Here is a 15169-nt window from a genome sequence, read left to right as displayed (position 1 = left end):
CTTCTTTTGTTATTTGTAGGGATGTTTGAGTGCCTTTAATTCTGTGCTGCTCATATCCAAAATCGATAACTATAAAAGTCTATCTGTCTGTCTATATGTTACATATACACTCCTACACATCTGGCGGGATTTCGACCAAATTTGACACAGAGGTGAAAGGTTGTACCGGCCAGGTTTTATCAGGGTTAGCCACTCCTTCAGCTGTCGGGAAACTCCCAGGGAAAATGATGGGTTATACGTCCTCGCTGTCGCAGTTGGTTTGAATAGCGCCACCTTTGGTGAAGTTGAGCGCTGCAGGATAGATATCATTTCCCCGGACAACTGCCTAGCTGTCATCTTGTGTGCTTATTCTCAGCACCACCATGGCTAGCTTTTCCCGTCACTGTGAGCAGTTACTTTTGCTTGTATCCAATAAAATCTAATCAAGTTAACCTTCCTATCACAAAGTGAAAAACTGTCAGAGGTCCTATGAAAAGGATCCAAATTCCTAATCCGAACAATTCAAGTTGAAATGGTAGAAACATGTTTGCTGGTGATTAATAAATTGAACATAATTAGCATTGTGGGAGAATGGCATATTTCCATAACAGGGATCATGACGATGTGTGGGACGGGATTCATTTGACTAAGATAGCAGGATGACCTCGAGGTACCTGCACTCGCCTCCAAGCTGTCCCCCCCCCACATCCCCCCTTTCACCCCCCCCCCCCCACCTTCCACCAAGCCCTCTCCCTCCCACAGATCTCCCGATGTCCCTATTCTCTACTGTTGTACTTGTGTGCTTCCCTCTCTCCCCATCTTGTCTCCCGTCCGTTTGTGTTTTTTTTGTCATTAATGTTAGCTCTTACACGAGCCTCGATCTTGTATGCAAAAATACAAACAAACAAAAAAACTGTCATTCCAGTGTTTCACAGGCTGGGTGATTCATCAATCGATGCGGGTGCTGTCCTTCACGTCACGATGCACGTTAAAATTGGTGTCTCGCTGCCAACATTAGTTGGTGAAGGTTAAAGATCCTATTGTATCCTTCATGGAGGGTAGGTGAGTCGTCACCGGCAGCATGGACAAATTCCAAATTCCTGCTATAACTGCTGCTGGCAAGGCAATAGCAAACCACCCGGCATCACCCTTGTCAATAAGGGTGATGCTGCTCGATAAGAGTATGGTACATCAGAATCTGAAGGAATTTTACTGTTTCTCTACTCCATTGCAATAGACAAGTTTGAAAACCATACTTCTGGATGCAGCATCACAGACAGCTTGAATGCTGTCATTTCACCATGAATTTTTCGGACTGTATAGTCACTTTATCACTTGACTTGCCTTGTTGCTCTCAGTATCTCAAGGGGAACAAAAGGAATTCTAAATTGAAATCTGACGACTTGTTCCTGAGATATTAAAAGCAGCTGTAACTTTCCTGCTTCACCACCACTACTCCACAATCACTTGAATGATTTAAAAAAAAAAAAATTCACCCCCCCCCCCCCCCCCCCCACAAAAAAACGTAAGCAAGTTCGCAAACCATAGAATGATCGTTTTTAAGGCCATTTTCCCTGCTGGAGCAGGGGTTAGCCTTGCGGGCCCCATGACAATCATGGTTCCCTGTTTGAGGCAATGTTTTTATGGCCGGATGCCCTTCCTGACGCCAACCCTTGGTCACGCTCTTACCGCAGGGATGCGGTGTACACACCGTGATCATTCATCCCAGCAAGCTGGTACTCAATTTGCCGACCTAGGAAGGATGACAGGCTGAGTCAACCCCCCTGGCGTTAATTCAGCGATCGACCGGGATTCGAACCCAGAATCCTAGGATCCCAAGCCGGCATGCTAACCGCTAAGCCAACACCAGGGCCAAGATGGCAAACCATGACCCAACGAATTCATTTTATGCAAAATTGCTGACAAATATCCTCAAGGGCCACTCCTTTAAGCTTGGCGTTGGCTTAACAGTTAAGATGGCTGGCTTAAGATCTTAGGGTCTTGAGTTTGAGCCCCTGTCGTGCTGTTAAATAATACCAGGTGGGCTTACTCGGCCTTATCATCCTTCCGAGGTCAGCAAAATGAGTACCAGCTTACTGAGAATAGGAGGAAACTGCATCAGCGGCACAGCCGCGCTTCCAGCAATTGTGCAACCAGCAGCCGCAGGCTGCATGCCAATGTATTTTTTTATACTTAAGGTATCCAAGCTTAATTTTTCAACATACCAATGATAACGATTGAGTCATAAAAGTAAGGCATTCTAAAGTTTATTTCCAAGCATCAAGATATTTAGGTCAATGTAATGCAAGCTCACCTGAAGAATGACAACTATCCAGGTAAGAGAGTTGAAACCTTGCAAAAGGCCCGCCTGGTGGACCTGCTCCCAATCACGTACAACAACACCTACCAGGGCAAAAAAGCTCCCAAACAACCCTGCACACGACAACATCCAGACCAATTGTGCTTTTACAAATCATCATTTCTGGACACGTGCATCTTCATCCATCAAAAATAAATGATAAGGCTACTCGGTAATTATTTTTTTAAACTACAGCACAAAGTTGTCATCAACATCATAAAGGAGAAAGGAGGTAAACATAATTTTAGGCAGAATAGAAAGGGAGAAGTTATGAAGAACATGTTGAATAAAGGGGGTAATACACAAACTACAGACCAATTAGCTTACTTCCAATCATCAGCAAGATGATTGTAATAATTGTAATCATGTAATTCATCATCACAGTTAACATGAAATCATTCCTTTTCTCCAACAGCTCATCAATTTGGATACAGACAAGATCACTCTACCTTGGAGATGCTACTTCTACTCTCCCAACAATGGATAGAGGCCCTCAATATCAGACATGAGATCACGACCGGTTCTGTGGATTTATCTCGAGCTTTCAATACAGTCTGGCATTCCGCCTTGCTCTCCAAACGACCTGCCCATGGAATCCAAAGCCAACTCCACTCTTCGATTACTGACTTCACCACTCTCGTAGCCAATGTAGTCTCTGTACCCACCGTACCCAGTCGTACCCAGCTGCTCCTGGACTCTGTGTCCTTTCCTCCTGACAAGGTGTAAAAGTTTCTGTCAACCCTCGACTCTGATTCTGCAACTGGACCTGACGGCATCAGCGCACGGGTCCTAAAATCCTGTTCTTCCGCTCTTTCACTCCCTCTCTCTGTTCTCTTCACCCTCTCTATTGCTCAAGGTCATCTGCCATCTGCTTGGAAATCAGCCAACATCACCGCTTTGCACAAAAAGGTGCAAAAACAGATCCTAGCAACTACAGACCAATCGGCCTTCTCCCAATTATTATCAGCAAAGTCATGGAATCCATCATTGCTTCGGATATGAAATCTTTCCTCTTCTCCAATGGCTTGATCTCTGATCATCAATTTGGTTTCAGACCTGGTCACTCTGCTCTGGACATGCTGCTTCTGCTGTCTCAACAATGGATGGAGGTCCTCAATGCCAAACAGGAAATTAGAGCTGTCTCCCTTGACATATCACGTGCCTTCGATACCGTCTGGCACCCCGCTCTGCTCACCAAAACTCTCCTCCTTTGGTATCCATGGAAGTCTCCACGCATGGCTGGCGGACTTCCTCTCTAGTCGTAGTCAACGCGTGGCCCTGAATGGGTTTCTCTCATCTCCTCTTCCTGTTCAGGCTGGAGTTCCCCAAGGCAGTGTTCTGGGCCCTGTGCTTTTTCTGGTCTTCATCAATGATCTCTCCGACTCTCTTGAAAATCCTCTCTATCTCTTTGCTGATGACTCCACTCTCTGCCGCTCCATTCCTCATCCCTCAGATCGGCAGTCTGCAGCCTCCTCGCTCTCTGCAGACCTGGACAAAATCACAGACTGGGCAAACAAGTGGAACATGTCTTTCAATCCTGACAAATCTCACACTCTTACGATGTCTCTCCAAAAAGACAGACTGGACAACCCTCCCATCCACTTTCTGAATAATCCTCTCCAAGAAGTTCTGTCACTCAAGATTTTGGGTCTCACTATCTGCCATGATCTTTCCTGGGAAAACCACATTTCAAATCTGGCCTCCAAAGCCAGTCGCCGACTGGGCATCCTCCGTTGTGCGAATTCCTTTCTTGGCATACCTGAGCTCCTCACCACGCACAAGGCTTTCATCCGCAGCTCAATGGAATACTGTTCCCCCCTCTGGGCTGGTGCTGCTGCCTCACATCTCGCTCGTCTTCATGCTGTTGAAACCAAAGCGTTCAGAATCATTGGAATCTCCCGCGATGAAGCTACCTCCGAGGGCCTTTCACTTACTCACCGCAGGCAGGTTGGTGGTCTTTCTGTCTTCTACCGACTCCTCTCCGGCCTTGCTCCCACAGCTCTCTCTGGGCTATGTTCCCCAAATATTCCTACAGGACGCACAAGATCTGCCTGCAACCCTCTTATGGTTAAACTGCCAAAATCAAGACTCTCTGCTCACCTTCACTCCTTCATTCCTCTTTTCTCCCGCCTCTGGAATAAACTCCCTCACTCTCTTCAATCCCACTCCTCCCTCCAGGTCTTTAAAACAGCTGTTCACCACCATCTCTTATCTTCCCCCATCCAAAACCTTGATCTTTTCTACCCCCGCTAATTTCACCCCAAATCCACTTTTTTGAAATACCAAATTCTTTCCTGGAAGTCCTTGGTGTACTTGTGTTTATGCTTCTCCAACCCCCCCCCCCCCCCCCTCCCCCCCTTCCAACGCCACCTTCCCCCAATCCCTCTCCCTCCCACACATTCCCGATGTCCCTGCTCTCAAATGTTGTGTTTATGTGCTTCCCCTTCTCTCCCCATCTTGTCTACCGCTCCCCTTTTTATATACTTTGTTTGTTTGTCTGTTTGGTTTGTTTGTGTGATAAATGTTAGCTGTTTTACGAGCCTCGATTCTGTATACAAAAAAAACAAAACAAAAAAAAACACGAATCCACCTAGTTTTGTCATAACTCATTCACAACTTTTTGAAATATGTTATATAATCATTTTTTGCCCAATGGTTTTGCCCAAACTATGTAGAAGAATCACTTATTAAATTAAAATAAATTCTTATATCCGTATCCTCATTCGGATCTTCAAAAAATCGAATCAATTCATCCTTGTCAAACACCCAACCTGTTCACCAGATTTCAACCAAATCCATCCACAACTTTTTGAGATATCCTGTTATATATCGTTTTTAGCCCAACCACTCAATGGTGAAGAATCACTTCAAAATGATAAGATTCTGTTGATGGTCCGGATCTGATCAATTCCTCCTTGCCACACACCCAACCAGCAACACAACACAACAGGCATTTTAAGGCCATTTTCCCTGCTGGAGCGGGGGTTAGCCACACACCCAACCCGTCCACCAAATTTAGTCCGAATCCGTCCACAACTTTTTGAGATATCCTGCTCACAGACAAACAAACAGGGGTGAAAACATAACCTCTGTCCCTTTCGGTGGCAGAGAAAGTTATAACGGCACTATCGGAAGAGGGCACACCTCCGCCACGAAGAACAGTTTACGTTTTGTATCCCACTGATGGGCCAGATCTGCATCGGACCTTAACCAAAATCTAATCGCCTGGTTCTTATCACCTACCCAACTCACCTATCAACAAGCCTTGTCAAAACCCGTCCACAACTTTTTGAGAGATATCGTGCTATAAATCATTCATGGCACGATCTCTCAATAGTGAAGAATTAACTTTAAAAATTCAGATCTTCATCAAAATCTAATCAATTCGTCCTTGTCACACATCCAAACTCTCCACCAAGTTTCGTCGAATTCATCCATAACTTATTCAATATCCTGCTCACATACAGACAGACAGACAAACAGGAGTGAAAGACTCTGCCACCGAGGGTGGACAGAGGTAATAAAAACCTCCTTCAAATAAAACCCGTTACATTCTTCTCTAATGGTGGAAAACCTATATACAGTATTTGTTAAGGCTTACCCATTTGTATGTTGCGAACCCACACTGACTGTCGGGATCCTTTGAGGATACGTTCAAAGTAAACCCCCGCAAATCCGCTTGAGAAGCAGGCGAGAAGGACAGCAAAGAGACCTATTAATGGAGTGCCACCACTTTCAGGCTTCTCCACAGAGTCAGTAGGAAACTGTACAAAAGCAGCAAAATATGAGCAAGCATGTTCAAACAGCAAGCAAAACAGATATAGAGACACAGAGGAAAGTGCAAGAATGTCACTGTGGTGTGTATCGTAAAAAAGAAAAATATGATGCACATTCAACGGCAATGTTACTTCAACTTCCTTCAATTTAAATAAAATAATGATTTAACGATCATTCAAGAAATCCAAAAATTTAGTGCACAGATCAGGGTACGGGTATAAAAATAAGAGATTAATAATAAATAATTATTAATAATAAGATTATGACCGAATAAATTTTGAAGTAGTCTAAAAGCAGTCCTGACCAGAACCCTTTTGCTCCATCCATTGAAACTTTATTTAAATTGAAGTACAGTACAGTAATGTAAAACTGGAGGTTTTGAAAGTACGAGGCTGGATCGGCTCTCTACACTCGCCTCATCACACATCACTACAAAGGCACGGGCCTCCTTTAACTGAGGATGATGACCTGACTGAATTTGAGTTGCTGTGTTGTCATGATTTCCACCAATCATAATACAAACATTTCTTTGTACAAATTTATTTGTAATATATTTGTTATCTAAAAAGGACCAAGTGATCTAAAGCTCTAAATGTTCAAGAGTCCAAGCTGGTCTAATGTATCTAAAGTGTCATGGATATTTGGGATCTTTGGGATCTTAGTGGTCCTTATGTATTTTGGGTCTTCAGGTTCTTTATGGTATTTTGGGTCCTCTGGATCTTTAGCATCTTTTGAGTCATCTGGGTCTTTCGGGGTCTTCGTAGTCTTGGGGACTTAAAGGGTCATCAAAGTTCTAAGGGGTCTCAGCAGTCTAAAGGATCGGAAGGTATATTCCAACAGTACATAATTAATAAATGTACATATAATTAATAGACAGGATGGAATCGACGTTCAAACAGTACGTAATTCATAGATACAGTGCCTATAGAAAGTTTACATCCCTTTCAAAATTTTCACCTTTTGTTGCCTTATATCCTGGAATTAAACTGCATTAAATCAGACTTTTTCCACCTTTATTTACACATCCTAACCCACAACTTCCAAGAGAAAAAGAAATTCTACAAATTTCAAATAATTCATTTAAAATACAAAACTCGAATTTCTTGGTTGGATAAGTGTTCACCCCCCCCCCCCCCCACCCCCCCCGCCCGAGTTAATACTTGGTGGAAGCACCTTTGACAACAATTCCAGCTGTGAGTCTATTGGGATAGGTCTCTACCAACTTTTCACACCTTGATTGGCCAATATTTTCCCATTCCTCTGTACAAAACTGTTCAAGCTCAGTAAAGTTGCGCGGGGAGCTTTGATGGACAGCAATCCTCAAGTCATGCCACAGAATTTCGATTTGATTTAGGTTGGGGCTCTGACTGGGCCATTCAAGGACATTTCTCTTTTTGTTCCTTAGCCACTCCAGTGTAGCTTTGGCTGTGTGCTTTGGGTCGTTGTCTTGCTGAAAGGTGAACTTCCGTCCCAATTCCAGCTTTCTTGCAGAGGTCAGCAGGTTTTTCTCTTGGATTTTTCTGTATTTTGCAGGTAAACACTTAGCCAACCAAGATATTCTACTTTTGTATTTTAATTAATTTTCTGAAATTTGTAGAATTTGGTTTTCACTTGGAAGTTGTGGGTAACGATGTGTAAATAAAGGTGGAAAAAAAGTCTGATTTAATGCATTTTAATTCCAGGCTATAAGGCAACAAAAGGTGAAAATTTTGAAAGGGGGTGTAGACTTTCTATAGGCACTGTATATAGTCACACGGCCTCACCGCCTCAGCCTCACCATATCGGCTTCACAGACCGTGTTTTTCGGTTTTATATATATTTGAAGTAGAAGACGTTTTGGTCAAAAATATACATACATAATCATATGCATTTGCTCCATTATAATAAGATTATGACAGAAGATTTGTGTTCTCGTCTTCAAGTATATAATTAATTTTCAAAGAAAATAAAGATTGTAAAGGTCGAATAAATAAATTAATTCTGTCCAAGTCCAAGTCTGTCCAAGGTGTTCAGTTACTGAGCAGCTAGCGAGCGCTTGTCAAGCAAGCCATTCCTTAACAACGGTTTCAAATGGAGTGCTTGCTTGAGTGCTTCAGCCACTTGGTGCGCGCTCCACAAGAAACTTGATGACAGACACACCACTGCAAAACTGGAGGTTTTTTGAAAGTATTATGAAGGCAATTGGTGTTCTACAGTATTCAAATATTTCATTCAATTTAAATTAGGCTTGAAAGAGGTTTAAAGGCGTGTAAATAAAAAAATTATGGGTTTTACAGCCATTTTACCCAGCGTATATTACACCACCATATCTGACACGTTACATGAGTTATTCTTGCCTGGTATTTATGTCCTTTATGACACCCTTAAAAACAGTCATTTTCCTGTTTGGAATTATTTTCCATTTTGTTTGACTGGCAGGCAGGCAGACCAAAAATATTATCTCACCCTCTCTGTGCATGTGCAGACGGAACGAGTTCTGGGCCAAGTTATGTTAAAACACCAGACCTGTCTTTTTATTCATGTTCCGATTAATGTTCAAAATATAACATTCAATTTGGATAAGCTGTTTATCGATCATAAACTGATAAGACAGACAGATGGCCGGACGGACATGAACTAATTGCTTAATCCCACTTGTCGCTTCGCGTGAGTGGGGTAATTGAAATGGTAGTTGCCATGAAGCAAAAATAACCATATCCGCAATTTTATGTCTTCATATGAAGAGGCTTTTGTCCATGTGTTACACGAGACTTCACCTCAGATATTTACCCCTCAATTGTGAAAGTTACATTTTTCTCCCACACTAAAGAAATGATTGTGGGGTTGGAGGCTGGGAGGGAGTATGTAAAACCACGTATTAATGCTACTAGCAATGGTACCCGCCTTACGTGTGGGGCTTCAATTGGGAGGCCAAAATGAAAAGACAAAATATCAGAAATTGAAGGCTTTTTTATTTTAAACGATTTATATAAACATCCGTTGAATCATATCACACGCAAATCATCAAAGTCTAAACAGTACATGGCGCCCATTTTGAAAAAAGATTGAATTCTGCAAAACGGAAGCGGCCGCTACACGTCTTTCTCAGTCGCACGTTTATGTGTGAAGAGTGTGCGCCGAATCTGTAACACGGAAGCGGCCGCTACACCTGTTTCTCAGTCGCTTTGCACACGCTGCCGTGTTACTTTGGAGCCACACGTTTATATCGGAAGAGTTCGTCAGGAGTCGATCTACTCTCTCCTGGTACGTAGAATAAACAGTATTTGTAGAATTTCAATAAAAGCCACATCACTGTTCATATCGGTAAATATTATTCCATCGTGTTTGGAAAAACTGGAAAATTGGAAAAACAATATGGCCTATTTTACTCCCAGGGGTCCCAGGAATACCCACCCAAAATATCGTTGCGATCGGTTCAGCCGTTTTTGCGGTACCTTCGAACGGACGGACGGACATTTGGTGAATTATAGTAAGATAGTGATGGAACCTCTCGTGTCAAATGATGAAACAGAACTGCTGAAGTATTCAAAAACCTCCCACACACTTAACTCTTGCTGATTCCCTGCTATTTACGTCATGCAGTCTATTCATGTTTTTTTTATTCAATAAGTTGTCACAAAGTTCAATTTTATCAAGTCTAGACTCTGTTTTAAGGATGTGCACAAAATCAAAAGTTAAATATAAAAAAGAACAAGATGAATTTTCATCAGAACACACTGCACAAATATTACAAGATTTAAAACACTTTTGTGGAGACATGTGTCAACATCAAAAGCATTTAGGGCAAAAATTTGAATGCTAACTTTGAAGTACACAGCACATGCACAGGTAAACAGCTTACCTGAACAAAGACAACACCCACTGTGAGTAAGCACAATGAGAGACAGTGGTGCCAAGCCAGCTTTCTCCTCAACATTACCACTGTAAACAGTGCTGTAGTCAGTATCTTCAGTTGATATGTTACCTGCCAAAGAAAGGTGGGCCATATTAAATAACTACGACAGTTAAACAAACAACCTCAGAACAGTAAGTGTTAAGACTTCAACTTCAGAAATGTTAACATGGGTGAGACATTAGATTTTTTTTTTAATCTTCCATGGCTGTTTTATATGGTACTTCTAATTCTGTCCACAAACGGAAAACATTGCTCTCCATAAGTTAAGGAAAGTAGGTGGGACCAATAAAACAGTTCCATGACTGGAAAAAAAACCTCATACAGACAGATTGTGCGAATATATAACCCAAATGTCACAGAGGTACAATGCATGCAAGCAAGTGTGTCGTTGGTTGTTATCTCCATAATATGGGTTTTAGAAGGTGGAAGGGAGGCCTCCCAGGACTCAAAGAATCCAACCCGCTTCGGTGAAGGATATCGATTCATGGTGAATTGTGAAGTTTTGTTGTTTTCAGAGTTTTGTTCAAAGGGCTCTCTCCAGGATCGTCACTGAGCCCCGTACAGCTTCCAACTGTAATTCGTTTGTGGTAATGTTCCCAGGAATGTTTTTTTAAGATCTCTGTAAGGTTCTTCTTTATCATTCATGTTGCCCCAATTATCACTGGTACAATTTTGGCACTCTTAAGCTTCCAGGATCTTTTCACTTCATTCTTGAGGTCTTGGTATTTGGGCATTTTTTTGATTTCTGCATTATTTAGGCCAAAATCGCTGGGTAATGATATCTCAGTCAGCAATGCTGTCTTTTCCTTTTTGTTCCTGAGTACTATGTCCGGTCGCAATACTTTGTTTTCTATGTTCACGCTGGATGGGATCATCAGGTCATACGTCATAATTATGTCATTGTTTTCAATGATGGCTTTTGGTTCATGTTTCCAATTTAAAATTCTGATAGGAGGTGGCTCGTACTTTGTTTCTACCTTGCAGAACATACACTTGTCCGATTGACTCATTCCCGCCATCTTTTTAAATTAATTGGTGTAGTGTCCTTGGTCTTGGGCATTAATAATGATTCCTTCTCCGTCCCAGTTGAGCTGAACTCTTCTTAGCCATTCCAGTGATCCTTCTTTGTCTATCCCCAATCTGTCCAACTCTTTTTTGAAATATATATTCCCTGCTCTTTTGGCTTTCTCCCCGTTGTCACTATATCTGCTGGCATTTCATCTTGTATTCTTCCTTTGGTTTTTTTTGCAATCGTTTGGGCTGTATTCATTGCTGTTTCGGTTTGGTGCGTGACATCTTCCAATTGCACCTGTTTTTGGAAGTTGTTTGCAAGGTGAGTGAGATATATCTTTTCTGACTTGCTGTGTTCATGCTTGTACACAAATTGTATTCGGTAGTCTGTTGAGCTTTTCACGTATTCTGCTGATCCTACAGTAGTCGCTCTGTGCACAGATCGAGTGCCATCAGGCAGCCACCCCTTTCTCTACTTGGCAGGTACATTCTTGGGATGCACTGATTTTTGTAAAACATTTTGTGGATAGTGAGGAGTTTCCTTCTTTTGATATCTAGTTGTGTGTGTGTGTGTGTGTGTGTGTGTGTGTGTGTGTGTGTGTGTGTGTGTGTGTGTGTGTGTGTGTGTGTGTGTGTGTGTATGCACGTGCTGTACAAAACAGCATTTCCAAAACCATAGACTCTTCCTCCACCCCTTCCTCCTCTTCCCTTTATGAGGTCCTTCCATTTTCTCCCCAGCATCCTCTTCCAACCTGTTGTATACCTCCTCCTCCGTATCGTTTCTCACCCTATCCACAGCTCTCCTGGCTGCATTCTTCTTCTGCCCATACAGGTGCATCAACCCTGCATATGGTTGCCTTCCTCTATCCTTGATCTTCTCTATCCTCTTCCAAACCTACCTTTCACCAACTGCATTCGCTACATCCTCCAACCACCACATCTGGTTTCTATCCCCTGACAATGCACCCTTTCCTGACGTCCTTGCACACAAAAATTAGCAATCCCCCTAAACAACTGTCCGTACCTCTTCCACTCCTCCAAACCTTCCGCTTCTTTGCTAAGTTGCTCATACCTGACCCTCAGCCTCTCCTTGAACTCTACGACACCATTGTCCATCACTTCCCCCAACCTAATAATCTTCCAACCCCTGCTCTTAACCTCCCTCCTTTTCTTCATCCATAACAGAAACACCACAGGCATGTGCTGGGTGGTAACATGCTCTCCTGCCACTGCCTTACAATCCTCAACCCTCCACAACTGTCGCTTCCTTACCACCACCAAATCCAGTTCTGTTCTATTCTGTCCACGCTTATAGGTAATCAAGCGGCTTTCCCGCTTTTGAAAGAATGAACCAGCTATGGCCATTTTATTCCTCGCCACCAGCTCCACCAGCTTTCGACCCAAACCAAATTTACCAAAACATTCTTCTTCACCAGGCTCCACTACTCCCACATGCGTGATAATATTCCCTGCAATGCACAGCATCACCTCCAGCTCAACCATGCCCATCATCCTCTCCAATGCATCCCTGAATTCAGCTTCTCTGCCCCAGTCCTTCCCGTTTGAGGCCCACATACCTATGTATACAATATATACATAAACTAGATGGTATTCATAGAATACTTAACCTGCGCAGTCAACTTTGTGTGAGCCAACTCTTCTATTTTTTAACGTTTCTTTTTTTTTGATCCATTATGGCTGCCAGACCGCATGAGTGATGACATCATAAATTTATATTCTCTTAATAATTGTTGCATAGATCATGCTCAATAAATTTCAAACTGATCAGACAAAGCGTTGTCCCTGTCGAATTATGACGTCATAATTATGGCACCAATGACGTCATTATTAACAACACCTATTCCCCATATGGAGTTATTTATAGAGCCACGTTTCAATTTTTAAAATTCTGACACGGTACACACTTTACTTTAATGAAATGCAGACACAAATGTTATATTTTCGTCAAAAATCGTCGGAATTTCGCCAAATCTGTTTTGGTCGTGTGTTAATATACCTTAGCGATAGACAAATCTGAAATCAGAATATTATTTGAGGTCAAAATGACTCCGTGAGGTCGCTCCGTACTTTGCCTGCTCGTCATGTGCAGTGTGATAGATAATTATGCAGTGTGATAAAATTTATTATAATTCATTCCATGCCCACTCTGGCAGACTCTTCTTCTTCATGAAATAACAACTTCTAGCTTCCAGACCGTACATCCAATCATTTTGAAATTTTGCACATGTTACACTTCATGACCTCTACTATAATATAAAGTTTCACATCGTCAATGAAGTGGTTCAAGGGTTATACATTTTTAAATATTTTCATTTAATTATTTATATCTGCCAAACCACGTTACCGATCACAAATTCCAAAAGGTCATTTTAGTAGACTGATATTCTGAACACATCTGTGAAGTTTCCCATCAATAGGATCAAAATTGAGGGAGGAGCTAGGTTTTATATGTTTATGACTAAAAACGTCATAACTCCAAAACCATGTGACGCATGACGTCATGCTCACTGACGTTTTTGTTTGTCATGGGTATGCGATTCTGCCTGCAAAGTTTGGCCTCGATCTGTTCAGTCGTTGGAGAAAATTGGATTTTAGTGGTTTTTCAGGATTTTCACTCAAAACAATATGGCGGCCGAACCACGTGACCGACGACGTCATTATAATTTTATTTCTGCATCAATTTATACCGAGAAGATGCTGAAGAAATTTCATCCTGATCGGATAAAGTTTTTTTACTTGTCGAATTATGATGTAATAACGGCGGTACCTATGACCTCATCATTCACATTGGTTATTCCGCACGGAGAGTTCTTTGCAATGAGACCTGTCTCAATAATTTCTGTGCAGTGGTTTTTGAGATATAGAGGTGCAAAGTTTTTTGGGTTTTTCCAAGATGGCGCCCGTACCACGTGACCTGTGACGTAATAATATTCACTAAAATATTCTACCGGAGGAGGCGCTCCTATGGTGAAAATTTCATGTCAATCGAACCAACGGTTGCCGAGAAAATTAATTTTTAAAATGCAGACACGCATGTACGTACGTACGGACGGACCCGAATGCTTAACCCTGCCTTTCGCTTCGCACGCGCAGGGTAATAAAGCATAAAACACACCATTTGCCTCTGGATCACCAACCATGCCATAACTATCTGTCCCTTCCATCTTTCCGCTCTGACCACCTGCTTCCTCATCTCTTCCAATACTATTATTCCCACGTCATTACTCCTCCCATTACTCCTACCCATATGTAACAGCTTGTAGCCTCCTACCAACATCCTCACCCTGTCTCCTTTCCATCTGGTCTCCTGCACACACACACACAACATTTCCAACCTCCTTATCTGCATAATCTCCACCACCTCGACCCCTCTCACCTACCCATCACCCCAAATGATCCCACATTAAAACTACCTAGCCGAGCCGAGCCACTGAACCGCTGCCCGCCTGACAGAGTTGGTACCATCTTGAACAACTTTATTTGGAATTTGGAAGTTGATGCACTATATTTTGCATCACCTTATTTATCACGTTAATTATTTATTCATGCTTGTTGTTTTATCCTTTGTGACATCCGTAAAAACAGCAAGTTTTCTGTTTGGAATGTTTGTCAATTTTGTTTGACTGCCAGTCAAGGACTAAAATTTTTTTACCTCACTCCTCTCTGTGCATGTGTGATAGGGACAGGATTCCATACTATTTGCCAAATTTAGAGCCAAAAAGCTGCTAAACTTCAGGTTCATGTTCCGATTCATGTTCCACATTGTTCAAACTATAACATTCAATTGAAATAAGTATTCCCTCAATCATAGACCGACGACTGCAGACAGACAGTCAGACAAAGTGAACCAATTGCTTAACCCCACTTTTTGATTAGCACGAGTGGGGTAAAAATAAGTGGCCCATCAAAATAAATCATCGACAGCCTACACAAAGCAAGGAGTAAATGCTAAAAAATCATGCCAACAGTTTAGGCCAAGGCGAGAACAATAATATTGTTACGGTCCGCGGATAAGGATGTTGTTTGCCGAGCGGAGGCACCGCGGCCGAACAGTTTTCCCCGACTAAACCCGATTCCCGAGCGTTGGCCAGATCGCGCCACAGATATTCAATAGGGAAAAGACTAAG

General features: G+C 42.3%; 1 protein-coding gene across 4 annotated transcripts in view; it reads right to left on the bottom strand.

Annotated features, from left to right (window-relative positions):
- Window positions 1-15169, bottom strand: part of SLC35A3 (solute carrier family 35 member A3) — a 48647-nt gene that overhangs the window by 9331 nt on the left and 24147 nt on the right. For all 4 annotated transcript variants that reach the window (XM_068117259.2, XM_068117272.2, XM_068117266.2 and 1 more), the window contains 3 exons: window positions 9957-10079; window positions 5940-6102; window positions 2294-2412 (listed from right to left, as the gene is read on the bottom strand). In XM_068117259.2, the coding sequence (XP_067973360.1) occupies window positions 2294-2412; window positions 5940-6102; window positions 9957-10079 (405 nt within the window). The remainder of the gene's footprint in view (window positions 1-2293; window positions 2413-5939; window positions 6103-9956; window positions 10080-15169) is intronic.

This window comes from Myxine glutinosa, chromosome 1, assembly GCF_964187855.1.
Source record: "Myxine glutinosa chromosome 1, kmMyxGlut1.1, whole genome shotgun sequence".
In the NCBI taxonomy this organism is placed as follows: domain Eukaryota; kingdom Metazoa; phylum Chordata; class Myxini; order Myxiniformes; family Myxinidae; genus Myxine; species Myxine glutinosa.
Note: the sequence above shows the minus strand (reverse complement) of the source record. Positions and strands in the feature narration are given on the sequence as shown.